Source organism: Schistocerca piceifrons, chromosome 1 (genome assembly GCF_021461385.2).
Source record: "Schistocerca piceifrons isolate TAMUIC-IGC-003096 chromosome 1, iqSchPice1.1, whole genome shotgun sequence".
Taxonomy (NCBI): Eukaryota; Metazoa; Arthropoda; class Insecta; order Orthoptera; family Acrididae; genus Schistocerca; species Schistocerca piceifrons.
This window is the reverse complement of record NC_060138.1, coordinates 113,231,094-113,249,159: the sequence shown is the minus strand read 5'-3', so window position 1 is coordinate 113,249,159 and position 18,066 is coordinate 113,231,094. Positions and strand designations below refer to the sequence as shown.

At 44.4% G+C, this 18,066-nt stretch overlaps 1 protein-coding gene across 1 annotated transcript in view; it reads left to right on the top strand.

Moving 5' to 3' along the window:
• The window catches only part of LOC124789966 (rhotekin-like), a 1,049,079-nt gene that overhangs the window by 383,796 nt on the left and 647,217 nt on the right, over positions 1-18,066 (top strand). The window contains exon 2 of the mRNA XM_047257504.1: positions 16,878-16,970. Coding sequence (XP_047113460.1) covers positions 16,878-16,970 — 93 coding nt within the window. The remainder of the gene's footprint in view (positions 1-16,877; positions 16,971-18,066) is intronic.

Below are 18,066 nucleotides of genomic sequence, written 5' to 3'. Positions count from 1 at the left end.
ATGCGACAGAGGGTGGATGCATGTATCCTCGCTAACGGAGGACATTTTGAACATTTCCTGTAACAAAGTGTTTGAAGTTGCGCTGGTACGTTCTGTTGCTGTGTGTTTCCATTCCATGATTAATGTGATTTGAAGAGAAGTAATAAAATGAGCTCTAACATGGAAAGGAAGCGTTTCCAGACACATGTCCACATAACATATTTTCTTTGTGTGTGAGGAATGTTTCCTGAAAGTTTGGCCGTACCTTTTTGTAACACCCTGTATACACTGGGGCGACAGCGACATATAGAGACGACGGTAGTATTGAATACACAAACTTTGAATGGGCAGTGCATTGGCGTAGCTGTCATTTGTGTTCAGATGATTCATATGAAAAGGTTTCCGACTTGATTGTGGCAGTACGAGTTCCTTATAGAGGTTTCAGCAAATGGACACTTGTAGATCGTTGGCTGCTGGAGCCTATGCAGTGCATTTGTCTACGTACAAGAAGTGCACGAAACGTATTATATCTTAAGCAACTGATAGTTAGCATTTAGATATGTTACTGAACATAAATTAGTTCGACACCTAAAATGCGACTATATTTCATCAGTGCGAGTGTATGCAATGTAGGCCTACGACTGTTTATATTATTCATATGGTTATGGACGCCAGTTTAACTATCTACAATTACATCCTTGTTACAAATAAATCAAACGTATTTAACGAGTTATACTCACTTAATGCATTTCTGTTGGTATACAAATAACGTTAGGTAGACGCTGAAAACTGAAATGTGAGACGAGAAGTCAGAATGAATAACAGCAAAATTTTACACTCTCCCGGGTGGAAAAACAACAATTAACTTTAAAACATGGCTTATATAACTTCCATGCCGTCTGTAAACTCACTGTTGTACACCCATGCCAAATGTGTTTCACATTCTGTAATTGCATAACTGCAAGTTTGCACCCTAATAGACGTCGGGAAGGTGCCAGATCTTTCAGACGGAATTTTTTCGCCCTCAAAATTTCACACTTTTCATCACTTTTTTAACGTAGAAAATTGCCTTTTCTCTTTCCGACTGTTGGGGCCCAGAGATGAGCACACTTACAGCATAACTTGGTGTCTTTTAAGGGACTACAAAAATCGTGCTACTGTATAAAACACGAACTACTGTTGTCATTAAGTCGTGGCTGCAAAGCGGCATCGAATCTGCCGCGGCGTCAAGAAAACGGCACAATTTTTTTATAAACAGAAAATAAAACCTAAGTTAAATTGCAACTGTTAGAGTCACAGTGTTTCCCGTTACTCTCTGCGTTGCCAAAGTTGAGAACTTCGTTTTATATATTTGCATGTGTGTAGTTATACAGGGAGATTTCGTGATGATGTTACAAACTGTCATGGATGATGGAGAAAGATAAATATACTAATTTGAGGTAAGGGACCGGTTCTAGGCGCTGCAGTCTGGAACCGCGCAACTGCTACAGTCGCAGGTTCGAATCCTGCCTCGGGCATGGAAGTGTGTGATGTCCTTAGGTTAGTTAGGTTTAAGTAGTTCTAAGTTCTAGGGGACTGATGATCTCAGAAGTTAAGTCCCATAGTGCTCAGAGCCATTTGAACCATTTGACCGTGGTCCGGAAACGACCGACTCGAAAGGTATAAGCGTAAATCGTTCTGAGACCGCAGTCATTGGACTTCTTCTACTAAAAGCTCTTTGTTTTCAAAATTTCGGTAGGAGGTACTGTTGACCAAAATAAGAAAAATCATCCAGTAAACATGCGCGCTAAAATGCATTCCTTAAGAGCTGTGAGCAGTTGTTCAGCAGAAGAGATGTGTGAAAGAGTTTTCGCAGCTCTTAACACTTTAAGTGGGCATGCCGGATATAACCGTCCACGCTCTGCTAATTCACAGTGGGTTGTACGAATATATCCGTCCGCCGCGTTATGTGGCTAGTAACTACTTGGAATTACGACTTACCGGCCTGCTGTTGCACCTGTGGTATTAGTTGAGCTTCGTCCACTACATGGCAGCTCTCTCCAGGCAACAAAGCATATTCTGGGCTAGCTACAACATTTTCCACTTAAGCACGCGTCGACAGTATGGGCCCTTTTAACCAGCAGCAGAAGAGCGTCTTTTCCGTCTGTGTTTACCACCACGTTAGCGAGTGATCTTTTACAATGGCGAAAACAAGTCGTTTATCAGATTCGGAGATAGACAGTTGCTTTCAGGAAGTGATGATAATTTCAGCGTCGGTTCTGCAATTTTTCAAGATATGGATACCGAGGCTAGTGAAAGCGACTTCGATTCAGAAACATCTGACGACGAGTCACCACTGCAGCATATCGTACCTACTGCGTTTGTGCGTGCTGGTTCGGGTCGTGAGCAATATTTGTTCAGTGGTAGCGGTGGTACAGGTGCGCCTAAACGATACGATGTGATGAGTTGTTTTATGTCTTTTGTGGATGACTCCTTACGCAAAGTAATAGCTGAACAGACGAACTTATATGTACAGCAGTTCATAGCTTCTCTTCAGAATTTAGCAGCTCGTTCCAAGGTTCGAAGTTGGCAGGTTACTGCAAGGGATGAGGTAAAAACACTTATTAGAATGTTCATACTTCAAGAAATTCTTCACATAGCAGGAAACGAGATGTACTTTTGAAAGAGAGGAACTGACGAGTGGAAAGCGGTTTCATCTTTTACTGAAATTCCTCCACTTTGCTGACAACACCTCTTATGATCCACTAGGCACCATCAGCAAAAAACTATTCAAAAGTCACCAGAGTATGGAGCATCTGCGGCGTAAATTCGCATCAGTATACGTGCCAGAAGTTACATTAACCATTGAATCGTTGTTGCTTTGAAAAGGACAGCTTGGATGAAGGCAGTTTATTCCGTCAAAACGCAGCAGATTCAGCAACAAATTATACGAAGTCTGTGAAAACAAAGTCTGTGAAAACACCTCCGGGTATGTATGAGATTTCATTGTTTGTGTGGTGTCACCGCCAGACACCACACTTGCTAGGTGGTAGCCTTTAAATCGGCCGCGGTCCGCTAGTATGCGTCGGACCCGCGTGTCGCCACTATCAGTGATTGCAGACCGAGCGCCGCCACACGGCAGGTCTAGAGAGACTTCCTAGCACTCGCCCCAGTTGTACAGCCGACTTTGCTAGCGATGGTTCACTGACAAATTGCGCTCTCATTTGCCGAGATGATAGTTAGCATAGCCTTCAGCTACGTCATTTGCTACGACCTAGCAAGGCGCTATTATCATTTGCTATTTATCTTGTGATGCATGTACCGTCAGACCGACGTTCACCAATTATGGATTGAAGTTACGTATTCCAACAACTACGTACTTTATTTGCTAGACTCAAATCCTTTAACTGTTCCAGACCTCACGCCAGCCTGCGTGAGCTTAAACGCGTGCCTTTCGGCTTCCTCTCATTGTGGGTTGGCGCTCTGGCCAATCCACAACAGATTGCAGTTGCAAAATGTTGAATTGACCTAGTGGCTTGGCTGTCTTGCCAAGTCACAACAGTTTGCACTAGAAAGGGCACTAATTATGGTAGTCACTATCCAAAAGAAAGAATAACCTCTGATTCTTTTGGAGACGCACATGATCGACTCTGGAAAGGTCACTGCATTTATCTTGACACTAGTACACCAGCAGTAACACAGACATTGTCTGCACAATGCGCTAAGACAGGAAGCGGTTCGCTGACTTCGTAAAAAAGAAAAAAAAACTGAAGAAAGGAGAGTACAAAACAGGGTACAGAGGCAAGCAGATGGTAATGAAGTGGAAGGACAAAGGAGACGTCATTATGGTCAGCACTTTTCATGACGATACGTTTTGAAATGTAAACTCGATGAAGGGAATCGTTCGCCGGCCAGAGTGGCCGAGCGGTTCTATGCGCTTCAGTCTGGAACCGCGCGACCGCTACGGTCGCAAATTCGAATCCTGCCTCGGGCATGGATGTGTGTGATGTCCTTAGTTAGACTGAAGTAGTTCTAAGTTCTAGGGGACTGATGACCTCAGATGATGTCCCATAGTGCTCAGAGCCATTTGAACGATTTGAATCGTTCAAAAGCCACGTGTTATCGTTGATGACAAGAAGAATATGGATGGGTGCGATTCTCAGTTGCATAGCTCCCAAATGGCGTGGGGCAGGCTGAGCAAATAGTATCAGACGCTTTTCCACCACTTACTGGACACTACATGCTCCAATGCGTACGTTCTGTAGGAGAAGCATGATGGCGAAAAAAGTTGAATGAGCTTCATGATTAGTCTTGGCGTACTGTTGGCCGTATCTTCACCACAAGGGACATCAATAGGACGCCCATCTTGAACACCAAAAACAACACGTCTTATAGCCAGGCATTTTCCACACCTCTTGGCGCCCATAACGAAGAAAAGACCAACAAGGAGGTGTGGGGTGTACACGAGAAAAGACCTTCGCATAGAGACTTAATACTGGTGCGCAGATCGCGAAGTTACATTCCGTACAGCACCTTGCTTTAAAATACTCATATGAATATGGATATGGATATGTCCGAAAGAACAGACGCCATATCCATATAAGTATATAGTTCTGGCAACACAAGCCATGACCTTCTTCTACCGTGCGGATGAACACATATTCCCCGAACTCTTACGGGACTTGGTAAAAATGTCTTCCACGAGTAATGAGTGTGTCGGGGTGGGACACAACGAATGTAATGTGTGGACATACAAGGTGAGAATGTGGGTCTCGCGGGAAGCGTGCGCGTATTCCCTGCAGTCGCACTATCCTCTGTGCCCTCGGTGGCTCAGGTGGGTAGAGTGTCTGCCATGTAAGCAGGAGATCCCGGGTTCGAGTCCCGGTCGGCGCACGCATTTTCACCTCTCCCCGTTGATACATGTCAACGCCCGTTAGCAGTTGACCGTATTAATATAATTCTAATTTGCTTTAAAATGTTTCACACTTGCTATATCGCGAAAACAAATTTTCGTTAACTACTGCAGTATATTTTATTCATTCCCACCCAATTTGACATTAAATTAAAAAATGAAAACATTAAGGAAAACTTTTAGTATAAGAAAAGTATACAGCACCACCGCACCAGGACCCGATGGCGCAAATTACCCACTGAGACGGAGACGCACGCAGGCGAACTACCCAATTAACAAGTTAAGGAATGCATTTTAGAGCGCTTGTTTACTTGACAGTTTTTCCTATTTTGGTCCACACTACCTGTCCCGAAATATTGGAAGTAGTAGAAAAGGTCCATTGTCATAGGTATCAGAACGATTTTCGTGTAGAACTTCCGAGTCGGTCGTTTCCAGACCAGGCTCCATTCTCTCAGACTGATATCATCCCTGGAAGTTTTTAACATTATTATGGAATCAGCCTGTATAATGAGAAGAGCAACTTTGATTGATACTTCATATCTTTCTTTCCTGATGCTTTGGTATATATTATTTCGAAGCAGACTCCTCAAGCATAATTTACTGAATTATTCTCATTGCCAGGTTGCGACTGGTTAAACTTTGTATCACTGATAGTGGAAGTAACGAATAAGGTGGGCACTCATGACAGGCACATGAATGGGAGTGAACTTGTTGGTGAGCTGTTTGGGCATTGTCTTTTCTCAGGGCTGATGAATAGGGGGAACACACAAGCATTTACATGGTCCGGTGCTGTGGCCCGACTGGCCACAGTCAGGTTGTAGCGTTGGGACAATTTGTCTGCGTGCATATATACGTTTTGTTTGTTTGGTGACAGGACAGTGATAGGACAATGGCCGGATGCTTGGCTACGGCACTAGCTGGACACACGTGAGGTGATTTTAGCGACGGGCCACATTTATTTCCGGTGGATTCTGCAAAACCCGCAGACCCAATCTGTGCGTTAGTGGAGACATGACCTTCAGACCGTTACTCCAGATTCTCAGAACCGTCGATCCCTCCTCCTCCGGTGCGCACACACTAGCGGATTACTGCGAAGGGCCGCTTTCAGAAACCTGTAAGCCTAAGGTTTCTAGTGGCTTTCACGTGACAGGAAGGTTTATTTGGTTGAAGTATAGTGACCCAGTTGTTTGGCGTTGTGCTTTATTGATGTGGATGTTGACGTCAGGACGTCAAGAACGCTGTGTCAAATGCGAATGAACTACTCGTGGTAAGCGCTCCCAGCCGCAATTGCAGACAGATAGGTGAGGCATCTCGTCTCGCTGTCTCGCTTTGCCACTCAAGCGCTGCTGGCGGTACTTCACGCCTGGCCTGCGCATCTAGCTCGCTCTGTTGGCGTTGTGGCAAACACTACCTGCGGCGCTAGTGTTTTGTCTGGCGAGCCACGGTGGCGCTGCGTGGTGGCGACAGCGGTGCCTTCTGCCGCCGGCAACCGTCACCAGGCTGCCAGGAGGTAGAGGAGATAATCCGTGTGTGTGTGTGTGTGTGTGTGTGTGTGTGTGTGTGTTGTACCTCCTGCAACTCGCTGGGAGCCTGGCAGCAAAGCGAGCGCACTTCGCAGTTGCCAGAGCCGCCGCTAGATCACCGTGGCCTCGCGACTCCGCTTGCCGCCAGGGTCGCCCGCCGCTGCCGCGCAACAACCATGGCTCGCGATAGGTGGCGCCGCCGTCGCAGCGTGCGGAACCAGCGAAACGAATGCGATGAGGAGACGCCTTTTGGTAGCGGCAACAAATGACAGTCAAGGCTTCCGCACACTCCTAGTGCCCTTCAAAATCGCTACGCAATAATAGTGACACGCTTAAGTCTCTCGGTTATCTACCACTGTGTGTATATGTCTTAAAAGCGAGTATGTATAAAACAGTAGTGAATAATGGCTGCCGCGTATCCTCACTGTAGACGTTCTCACCCACCTCCTATAATATGCTGTCTACCTAGTTACTTACCCGTGGCACCTACCAACTATCCCATTACTCTCCCAAAGCCACCTGAACCTCCTTGTCGAGTGGTGCAATACTTGAACATTTCTAGTAAACCATCATCTAGAATAGCACCATTCGGCATTTCCGTTGTTGAGATTTCCACTTCTACGTCTAGAACCAACCGAATCCTATAATTGTTTAGGACCAACCCATGACAAAAAATATGGAATGCACTCCTCCTTGCCGACATAATTAAACCCGAAAACGACTACAACTAGACAGCACGATGGGTCTACATTCTTCCACCATTATTCTCGTCGATGAATCCCTCATCCGATCCATCCTATGCCAATATTACCCCTAAATTCTACAAATCATTTGAAATTCTGCAAAGACACGTTCTCCACCTCACCTGCCGTTTCTCCCTACCTTCCCCAACTCACATCCTGTACCACTTCTCACACCGATTCTTTTCTTAGAGCACCTTCAGATCCCATGAATTAAACTCAGTCACGGAACCGAATGTCCTTGACACTAATCATCAATCGAAGTACCTTGCTGCGCCACTACGTCCATATCCCATCTTCTATGTAAGCCTACCTTCGTGCCTTATCCATACTTTCCCGCCATAACTTCAGCCAACTCCCACTATACACTACCTCTCCTCCAACTCAATGACTGCTAGTCGCTGACAGCGGTTCGACACAACCCCGTAGTCATCTACATCTACATAGCTAGTGTGCAATTCACAATTAACTGCTTGGGATACGGTTCACAGAACCACTTTCATGCTATTTGCCTCGACAAGGTCGTAGAAAAAATGGATATCTAAATCTTTCCGTATGACCTCTGATTTATCTCATTTTATTACGATGACCATTTATCGTCATGTAGGTGGGGGCCAACAAAGTTTTCTTCACAATTGGAGGAGAAAATTGGTGATCGACATTTCATCAAAGTATCTCGCCGCAATTAAAGCGCCATTGTTTTAATGATGGCACCCCAAGTCGTGTGTCATATCGGTGGCGTTCTCTCTTCTCCCTTTTCTTCTATGTCCTCCGTCAACCCTGTCTGGTAGAGATGCTCATTATTCCACCTCCATTATGATCATGGTCATTTCCATGCAAGACCGGCGTCACCATTATAACACCATCATCTATGAAAGGTCCTGCTAAACTCGAAGGAAAGTTTAAATTGTGGAAAGAGGCCAAAATAGGCGGCTGTTAGTTACACTCGTATATACAACTTTATTTATTTGACCAAACATTTAAAGAGCCAAGAAAATTTAAAAAAAACCTCACAGCATTAATTTACCGGCTGAATGGGCCATACAATCTCATGCCTTAAGGGCAAGACCATTTTAATTTGAAATCGGCTGAAAGCCAGTAACTTAAGACTCAAACCAAAATCAGAAATTTCAAAGGCAGAAGACCTTATCTTAAATCAGATTATTCAGTTAGGCTGAAGGCCGAAACGATCTCACACCTTAAGATCAAAACAACTTTAATTTAATAATCGGGTGAAGGCCCATCACTAAGACTCAAACCAAAATAATTTCTTAAAGGCCAAAAAAAAAAAAAAAAAAAAAAAGGCTGTGAGAACTATGGGACTTAACATCTGTGGTCATTAGTCCCCTAGAACTCAGAACTACCTAAACCTAACTAACCTAAGGACATCACACACATCCATGCCCGAGGCAGGATTCGAACCTGCGACCGCAGCAGTCGCGCGGTTCCGGACTGAGCGCCTAGAACCGCTAGACCACCGCGGCCGGCAATAGGCCAAAAGGCCTTATCTTAAAAGAGTTCTTTAATTAGGCTGAAGGCCCAAACAACTTTCACCTTAAGAGCAAAACAACTTTAATTTAGAAATCGGCTGAAGGCCCACCACTTAAGATTCAAACAAAAATAAATTTTTAAAAGGCCAAGGCCTTACCTTAAAGCAGTTTTTTAAATTAGGCTGAAGACTAAACCAATCTTACTCCTAAGGGCAAAACAACCTTGATTTAAAAGTCGGCTAGAAGCCATACAAATACAAACAACAAGAACAAACAGAAAAGGCAGTACACCCAACGGCCCTCAGAAGTTGAGGGTCAGCCTGGAATTCAAACACTAACGCTCGCTTAGGTGAGACAGGCAGTCGGCCGAACCATTCTCGATCCGACGACAACCCAACCGATAGACAGTCAGCCCTCGTTGATGGCCCAGCATTGAATTCTGCAGTAATTTGCGGAAGGGTTGGACTTCTGTCACGTTGAACGATTCTCTCAGATCTTTTTCTGGCCGCAGCGATGTCAGAGATTTGATGTTTTACCGGATTCTTGATATTCACGGTACACTCGTGAAATGGTCTTGCGGGAAAATCCCTAGTTCATCGCCACCTCGGAGATCCTGTGCCCCATCGGTCGTGCGCCGACTATAACACCACGTTCAAACTCACTTAAATCTTGATAACCTGCAATTGTAGCAGCACTAACCAATGTAACAACTGCGCCGTACACTTGTCTTATATAGAGGTTGCCGACCGCAGTGCCGTTTTGTGCCTGTTTACATATCTCTGTATGTCAAAACGTATACCTATACCAGTTTCTCTAGTGCTTCAGTGTATTTCTCAGCACAACCTATCCTGCAACATCCTTATAAGGTTTTCAGACTGACCACCCTGTAGAAAGATATCGACATCACCGACACCGGGGGTTCTGGCAAGCATATGGGATAACCGGTGGTCCTCTAAAGGGAAAGAAATTACAGGCCAAAATATTATGACCCCACTGCTGCAGACAAATATATGCTACTCTGCGCCATTACCTACCACGAGGGGGGTGTACACTGATGAGCCAGAATATGATGACCACTGACCTACTGTCGATATAAACCCGCCCAGGCGATAGCAGCGACACCTTGCGGGGAATGACTGCTAGTTAGACTCAGGCATGGTGCATGTAGTATCAATGAGCGCGCTGGTCGCGTGTAGAACGGGCAAGGTGCACGATCTACCCGAATTTGACCGAGAGGAGACTGTGATGGTCCGGAGGCTCGACACGAGCATTTCGGAAACTACGCGACTTGTTGGACGTTCTAGGAGTGCTGTGGTGAGTGTCTTCAACACGTGGCGAAACGAAAGTGAAACCATGTCCAGACGTCTTGTGGTTGGGCAGCCACCCGTCGTTGCAAACTTCGAACGTCGTAGGCTGGGCAGACTGATAAAACATTACAGGCGACGAACTGGGCGGAACTAACATCGGATTTAATACCTGGCAGACCACAAGTGTGTCTGAAAACAGTGCAGCGAACACCCTGTGGGACGGCGGGTGGCTATTTATTGTTGTATAATATAATAAAAATGTTTTGTTTGTAGAAAAGATGCATTCCTTGCCGTTTTAACCATACGTGGGGCGGCGAGTGGAATTAATTGTTATATAAATGTTTCTATTATTTATGCTGTTGTTTTGCCGTTCTCAACACTGGCTCTCTAACTACAATATTGGCAACCAGAAAGTGATTAGCAAAACGTGAAGCCTGTAATAAGAATTCCTAGTGCCCACTTCATCTGAGAAACACACTTATAGCTACAGCTTATAGCTCTGAGAAATTAGGAGATTGTCTGGGATTCATAATCAAAAAACTATTTTCTAAATATTCTGTGTATTCTGAAAGTCACAGATGAAAAAAAAAAACAGAATCCACACAATCTGACTAACAGAGCAGTTCAGAGTCTAATGCGCTGATGCAACTATAACTGTCCAAATTAAATGTTTAAGTGAATGCTCGCCATAATTTGATGATAATGCTCATCAAACGCCACGCTAAATAATGGTAGAATGTCTGTCTGGCGGCGGCACGTGAAAATACGACATACGCAAACTGAAGATGGATTATTAAAGTCATCCCAGAATTAACACTTCACTCGAAAATGATTTCATGGTTACGCGTATCCCGAGTAACTTTATACGGCATCCGAGGCTGTTTATAGCAATGATACCGACGCGACGCGACTCCCGACACAGATGGTGTGCTATACAGCGTCTGGAGAGAACTGGGGCCTTGCTTCCTCTCGCAGCGTTCTTATATATCAAGCCGCGGTGCGGACGACTAAGGGAACGCCTGATCAAATCGGCTCTCCCGACTAGCCGCTGGGCTAGTAATGCACCACTTTAAGTTATTGAATAAATCATAGCTTCTTTTGCTGATGGCCGATGAAGCTCTCAATTTAAATGTGCATTCAGCACACAGGTACGTAATCATAATATAAGTTTGTCGTGGCTAAGTTAAATATTTTGGGCGAGAGAATTAATTTAATTACACTACACGCAGTAGACGAGCTCTGAACTTGCCCTTTGGAAATACGCTACCGCTATAGTTTTATAGTTATTCAATTGAAACTTCTCACATCTTTATGATTATAGCGGATCTCCATTCTACTTAAATTTAAACGTCCTAGCCTTATTTATTAGCCTACTCAATCTATCTTGCTTCCTTAATTTTTAAGACAAAAACCAGAAATTTATGAATTTCAACTAAAATTTTAATTTGTGAGATCCAAAGTACTGTTTCTATTAAATTATTATGGAAAAAGAATATAATTAAAAATTTTTAAGTCTCTAGCTCTTTTCTGTTGCGCCAATGATTTTTACAGAAAAACGTCCAAATTTCGAAAATGGTTAAAGTTATCGAACTGATATTCAACACATATTGATTTAGTATTACTCCTGACATGCTAGAACCGTTTCAGGTTATTTACTTGATTTTTAAAGAATTGCGCAACATTTATGACGTCAGAGCTAGTTACAGCGGACTGACTGGCACACAATGGAAAGACTGATGTGAATTTATTACGGCGTGAGCAGGCTGCTTCCCTACAACCCCAACGCTGGACCTCCGCAGCCGACGACCCATGCATGTGCCAAAGTTAACACCACATCGCCAAATGTAACTGAAAAGGTCAAGTAACCTTCGGCACTGGATGTTGGCGCAGTGGTAGAGCGTTGCGTGTTCTGATGAGTCCCGATACCTTCTTCACTGTGCCGATGGGAGGCCGCGAATCAGTCGTCTTCCTGATGAACAGCTCCTTGACACCTACTTTGCGGGACGGAGACAAGCTTGCGGTGACTCCATTATGGTCTGGGCATCCATGAGTCCAGAGGAGCTCGTGCAAGGCACCATGATGGCCAAGGAGTACCGTAAAGTGGTTGCAGACCATGTGCACCTCTTCATGACGATCGTGTTCCCCGAAGGCAGCAGCACTTTTCAATGAGATATTGACCATGTCTCAAGTCCAGGAATGCAATGGAGTGGTTCGAGGAACACAGCAGCGAGTTCCAGTTGATGTTCTCGCGTCCCAATTCGCCATATATGGACCCGATCGAAGACACCTGGGACGTGATTGACCATACGCCAGAACTCATCGCCCCCCTACCAGAAATTTACGGGAATTAGGTGGTTTTGTGTGTGTGTAGATGTGGTGCGATCTCCCTCCAGCGACCTACCAAGGCCTCACTGCTACCACGCAACGACGCGTCACCGCAGTTGTCCGTGCCAGAGGTGGGCATAACGTCTGTTAGGTAGGTGGTCTTAATGCTGTTTCTAATTAGTATATATGTGGAGCAGAGACGAATGGGCAATCATTCTACAGAGATCCGGGTCGCAAATGGAAAAATCCACTGAAATAAACGACTTTGATTAAGGGCAAGTTGTTATGGTCCGACGCCTGGGCACTAGTGTCTTGGAAACAGCTAAGGTGGTCGACTGTAGGCGTGCTATTGTCTTTAGCATGTATGGAAAATTGTTGAAGAACGATGAAACCACGAGTAGGCGACAAGGTGTTGGACGTCCAGGCCGGATTATATAAAGAGAATGGGCAGAGGCTTGTCCTATTTGTAAAGAAGTAAAGGCGGCCATCTGTGACAAATAAGACGACTGAGTACAGGCGTTTCGAAGCGCTGTTCTGCGCACATTATTGTGGAGACGACTCCCGTGGTGACTCAGTCACATCGTCAGATACGATTACAGTGTGCAGAGGATCATCGTGATTGGATTGTAGACCAGTGAAGATGTGCCATCTGGTCAGAAGAATCACGCTTCTTGTTACAGCAGGTCGTTGGGCGTGTGCAGATGTGGCTGCTCGAAACACACACTGTGCCGCGGATTCACGCTGATGGTGGAAGTATTATGCTATGGGGGGACATTCATCTGAGCTCCCAGGGGCGTATGGTAGTAATCGAAGGCATCATGAGAGCCGTTGACTACGTGGACACTATTGCGGAGCCTCTGCATCCCTTCGTGCTTGGTGTCTTCTCCGTCGGCAACGGCATCTTCCAACAGGATAACAGAGAATCGTGTTACCGTGATATCAGGGGCATGATCGTAGTCTCATGTCGATCTGTTGGGAACCAAATTCATCCTGGGACACTGTCGGACGCTAAACCACCGTCCCATAGTTTAAGGTATTTGTGTGAACATCGCGTATACGTTTCGTGCCGCATGCCTCCGGAAACGTACTAAAGATTTTCTTCGAATACATGTCTTGCGCTCCACAGGTGGACGAACACGCTATTAATGCAGGTGGTCGTAATATTTTAGCTTGTTAGTATAAGTACCCAGACCGACGGGTGGTTCCGTAGTCGTTACGGAAGCCCCTGTACGCCGATTCTCTAGTACAACTGTTACCCTCACTTAGTTTACCTGGACTTTGACTTGGTACTCCTTATGATTGTGTGTTGCTGTGTAAGACGATTCTCACTTGTTCTCCTGTATTAATTGGTGATCACTATAATTGCAGTCATAACGTTCGGTATCTCCAGTGTTTTCGGCCATCGGTTTAAGAGTTGCCAGACGATGCGTAGCTCGAGCAGGGACCTGCCTAGTCTCTGTAAAACCGTGACACAAAATTGGAACTTCAGAATCAGAACAAACAAACTTCAAACTGCCTGCGATGCATTGCGTACCATGTCCAAGGCGGCTCACTCGCATTTCGAAAAATTTAACTAGCAAATGCTCCTTTACAAACATTGATCCTTCGTGTGTGATCGAAGTTAGTCCAGGAGGTAACAAATTAGCATTTTGATGTAGGAAGTTTTATAACTGCTGTGGTCTGTCCACAAGGACGATATTTAAAATCAAGGAGAAGAGTTTTAGGCATGCTGATTCTGAAACGCTTATCTTCCAAGGTATGAGACGGTTAGTTCTATTATGGAGGGATAAATCACCTTCGCACGATACACGATATAAAATTTCTGTTATTACCATACGTGGACACATTTAAGTCTAAAAAAACCATCAGAACTTCACACGAACATAGGTTCTCAACGTGGTGATCACTTATTGGGGATCCAACGTAATCTTTCAAAATTTGTGCAGAAACGGCCGATATCGGCCCTGATTTTATTTATTTACACGCCAAGTTCCGTAGGATCAAATTGAGGAGCAAATTTCCAAGATCATGGAAGGTGTCAGTACATGAAATTACAACATAAAAGTAATAACAGACAAAAATAAAATGTTTATGAACCCGAAAACAGACAATCCATAAGTTTAAATTACGCAATCAACAATACAACAAGAGTCAGCTTAATTTTTCAAGGAACTCCTCGACAGAATAGTGGAGTGACCCGTGAGAAAACTCTTCAGTTTCGATTTGAAAGGGCGTGAATTACTGCTAAGTTTTTTTTTTAATTCGAGTGGTAGCTTATTGAAAATGGATGCAGCAGTATACTGCACACCTTTCTGCACAAGAGTTAAGAAGAAGTCCAACCCAAATGCATGTTTGATTTCTGCCGAGTATTAACTGAGTGAAAGCTGCTTATTCTTGGGAATAAGCTAATATTGTTAACAAGAAATGACAGCAAGGAATATATATATTGAGAGGCCAATGTCAAAATACCCAGACTCGTGAACAGGGGTCGACAAGAAGTTCGTGAACTTTCATCACTTTTGGACCGAACCGCCCGTTTCTGAGTCAAAAATATCCATTTAGAATGGAAAGAGTTATCTCAAAATATAATACCATACGACATGAGCAAATGAGCAAATGAAAATAATCAGAGACTAATTTTCGTGTCGAACGATCACTCAGATACCGTTCGAATAGTATAAATTGGAGCATTAAGTCTTTGAACAAGATCCTGAACGTGGGCTTTCTGTGGTGTCACCGCCAGACACCACACTTGGTAGCATTTAAATCGGCCGCGGTCCGTTAGTATACGTCGGACCCGCGTGTCGCCACTGTCAGTGATTGCAGACCGAGCGCCGCCACACGGCAGGTCTAGAGAGACGTCCTAGCACTCGCCCAGCTGTACAACAGACTTTGCTAGCGATGCTACACTGACAAATTACGCTCTCATTTGCCGAGACGATAGTTAGCATAGCCTTCAGCTACGTCATTTGCTACGACCTAGCAAGGCGCCATTATCATTTGCTATTTATCTTGTGATGCATGTACCGTCAGACCGATGTTCACCAATTATGGATTAAAGTTAAGTATTCCAGAAGCTACGTACCTTTTTTGCTAGTCTCTATTCCTTTAACTGTTCCAGGCCTCACGCCAGCCTGCGTGAGCTTAAACGCGTGCCTTTCGGCTTCCTCTCATAGTGGCTTGGCTGTCTTGCCAAGTCACAACACTTTCCACGACAGTTTACTATCTGAACACCTAGAAATTTGAACTGTTCAGCCAGTGTTGCACACATCTCTTACTACCAAGCTAGTGTCATCAGCAAACAGAAATATTTTAGAGTTGTTCGTAATACTAGAGGGCATATCATTTATATAAATAAAGAACAGGAGTGGCCCCAACACTGATCCCTGGGGCACCCACCACTTGACCGCACCCCACTCAGACCCCACATCACAGCCATTCTCAACATCCGGAATAATGAAATTTTGTTGTCTGTTGCTAAAGAAAGACGTGAACCAATTGTGAGCTACTCCCCGTATTCCGTAATGGTCCAACTTCTGGATCAATATTTTGTGATCAACACAAACGCCTTAGTCAAATCAAGTACCTCACAGAGAAAAGAGAATATAGCACTTTCAGTTGTTAAACGACTTCTAAAGCCGAAATGTACATTTGATAGCATTTCGTGTGGTATAAAATGGTCAATTATCCTCATACAGCCGGCCGAAGTGGCCGTGCGGTTAAAGGCGCTGCAGTCTGGAACCGCAAGACCGCTACGGTCGCAGGTTCGAATCCTGCCTCGGGCATGGATGTGTGTGATGTCCTTAGGTTAGTTAGGTTTAACTAGTTCTAAGTTCTAGGGGACTAATGACCTCAGCAGTTGAGTCCCATAGTGCTCAGAGCCATTATCCTTATACATACATCCTTTTCAATAACTTTAGAAAACACTGATGGCATAGAAATAGGTCTTAAGTTGTCTACATTAGTCCTTTCTCTCTTTTTATAAAGCGGCTTTACTAGTGAGTACTTTAATTGTTCAGGAAACTGACCATTCCTAAAGCAAAAATTACAAATAAGGCTAAATACATTGTTAACATGTGCAGCACAGTACTTTAATATTCTGATAGGCACTCCATCATAACCGTAAGAGTCCGTAGTCTTCAGTGATCCATCTCCCCCCTTGTCTGTATCACAGAGGAGTATTTCAGACATCAGTCTCGGAAAGCACTGGGCACCTGATTTTCCTGTAGTCGGCCGATAACGACCAACGTTGGTAATTTCTGTAGAAACTTTGTGGATTAGGAAGGAATAAGGAAAATTCTCGTTTAACCCCTCATCGACAGCGGGGTCATTGAAGCACAAGGATGGGGAAGGAAATGTGCGTGCCCGTTTAAAGGAACCATTCCAGAATTTGCCTGAAGCGATTTAGGGAAATCACGGAAGACCTCAGTCAGGATGTCAGGAGGCAAATCTGAACTGTCGTCTTTCATAATGACAGTCCAGTGCTGCGCCTCCTCTCTCGATTTTTGTGAATTGTGCCTTTGAAAAAACACGTTTAGAGAATAAATAAATATCATTTTGAGGTAATCTGTAGGTTTTTAATCACTTAATGAATGTTACCTTATTGTTTTCTGCTGTTTCAGGTAAGATGCCATCGAGAATCAACATATGACGGCAATGTGCAGAGATCGAATAGCTCTACAAATCCACCGACAACTCAGCCACATCATTTCAAAGTAAGTTATTGACATCCTATGGGAGCCACAGAATGAATCGAAGGTAATTGTTGACGGCCTCTAAAACTTCCGCGTATTTAATGCAGCATGCATAATCAGCCATGAGGTACACCACCAACTGTCGTAACCCAAGAACTTGGCTGTCCCATTTCGATCCTGAGAGGGAAAAAAAAGCAATGCAATGGAACGGGGTCCCAAGGTAACCATGTTGAAAGAGGACTCGACTCGCTGAGTCACGTAAGAATCTGATGGTGTCATTCGTTCGAGAACTCAAGGGTAAGCTGATTTTCAGATTTTCTCTATCGTAGAATGACCATAGAACGATGTTCTTTTTCCTTGTAGAAACTGCAAGGTATCACACGAACAAAGACGCCACATTTGCATGCAAGAGGCGCCAGTTTTATTCCGATAACATAACACAGAATGCTGGAGACACAGCAATTCAGAGGATTAGCCATTTGGGATGGACAATTAAATTACACAAAAACCATAGCGCCATTGAAATTATATTTGTTTGGATGATTGAAGGCTCAACTCCCTAATACACGATTTTGAAACGTCAACGATCTGAATGCGTGCGGGGAAAAAGCAGTGGAATGAGCACCTGCAGGAGCTATCCACAAGTGCATTGTTCCATCGAAGCGAAGACAGCTGCGATGTAGTGATTCAGATATATATACACTACTGGCCATTAAAATTGCTACACCACGAAGATGACGTGCTACAGACGTGAAATTTAACCGACAGGAAGAAGATGCTGTGATATGCAAATGATTAGCTTTTCAGAGCATTCACACAAGGTTGACGCAGGTCGCGACATCTACAATGTGCTGACACGAGGAAAGTTTCCAACCGATTTCACATACACAAACAGCAGTTAACCGGCGTCGCCTAGTGAAATGTTGTTGTGATACCCCGTGTAAGGATGAGAAATGCGTACCATCACGTTTCCGACTTTGATAAAGGTCGGATTGTGGCCTACCGCGATTGCGGTTTATCGTATCGACATTGCTGCTCGCGTTAGTCGAGATCCAATGACTGTTAGCAAAACATGGAATCGGTGGGTTCAGGAGGGTAATACGGAACGCCGTGCTGT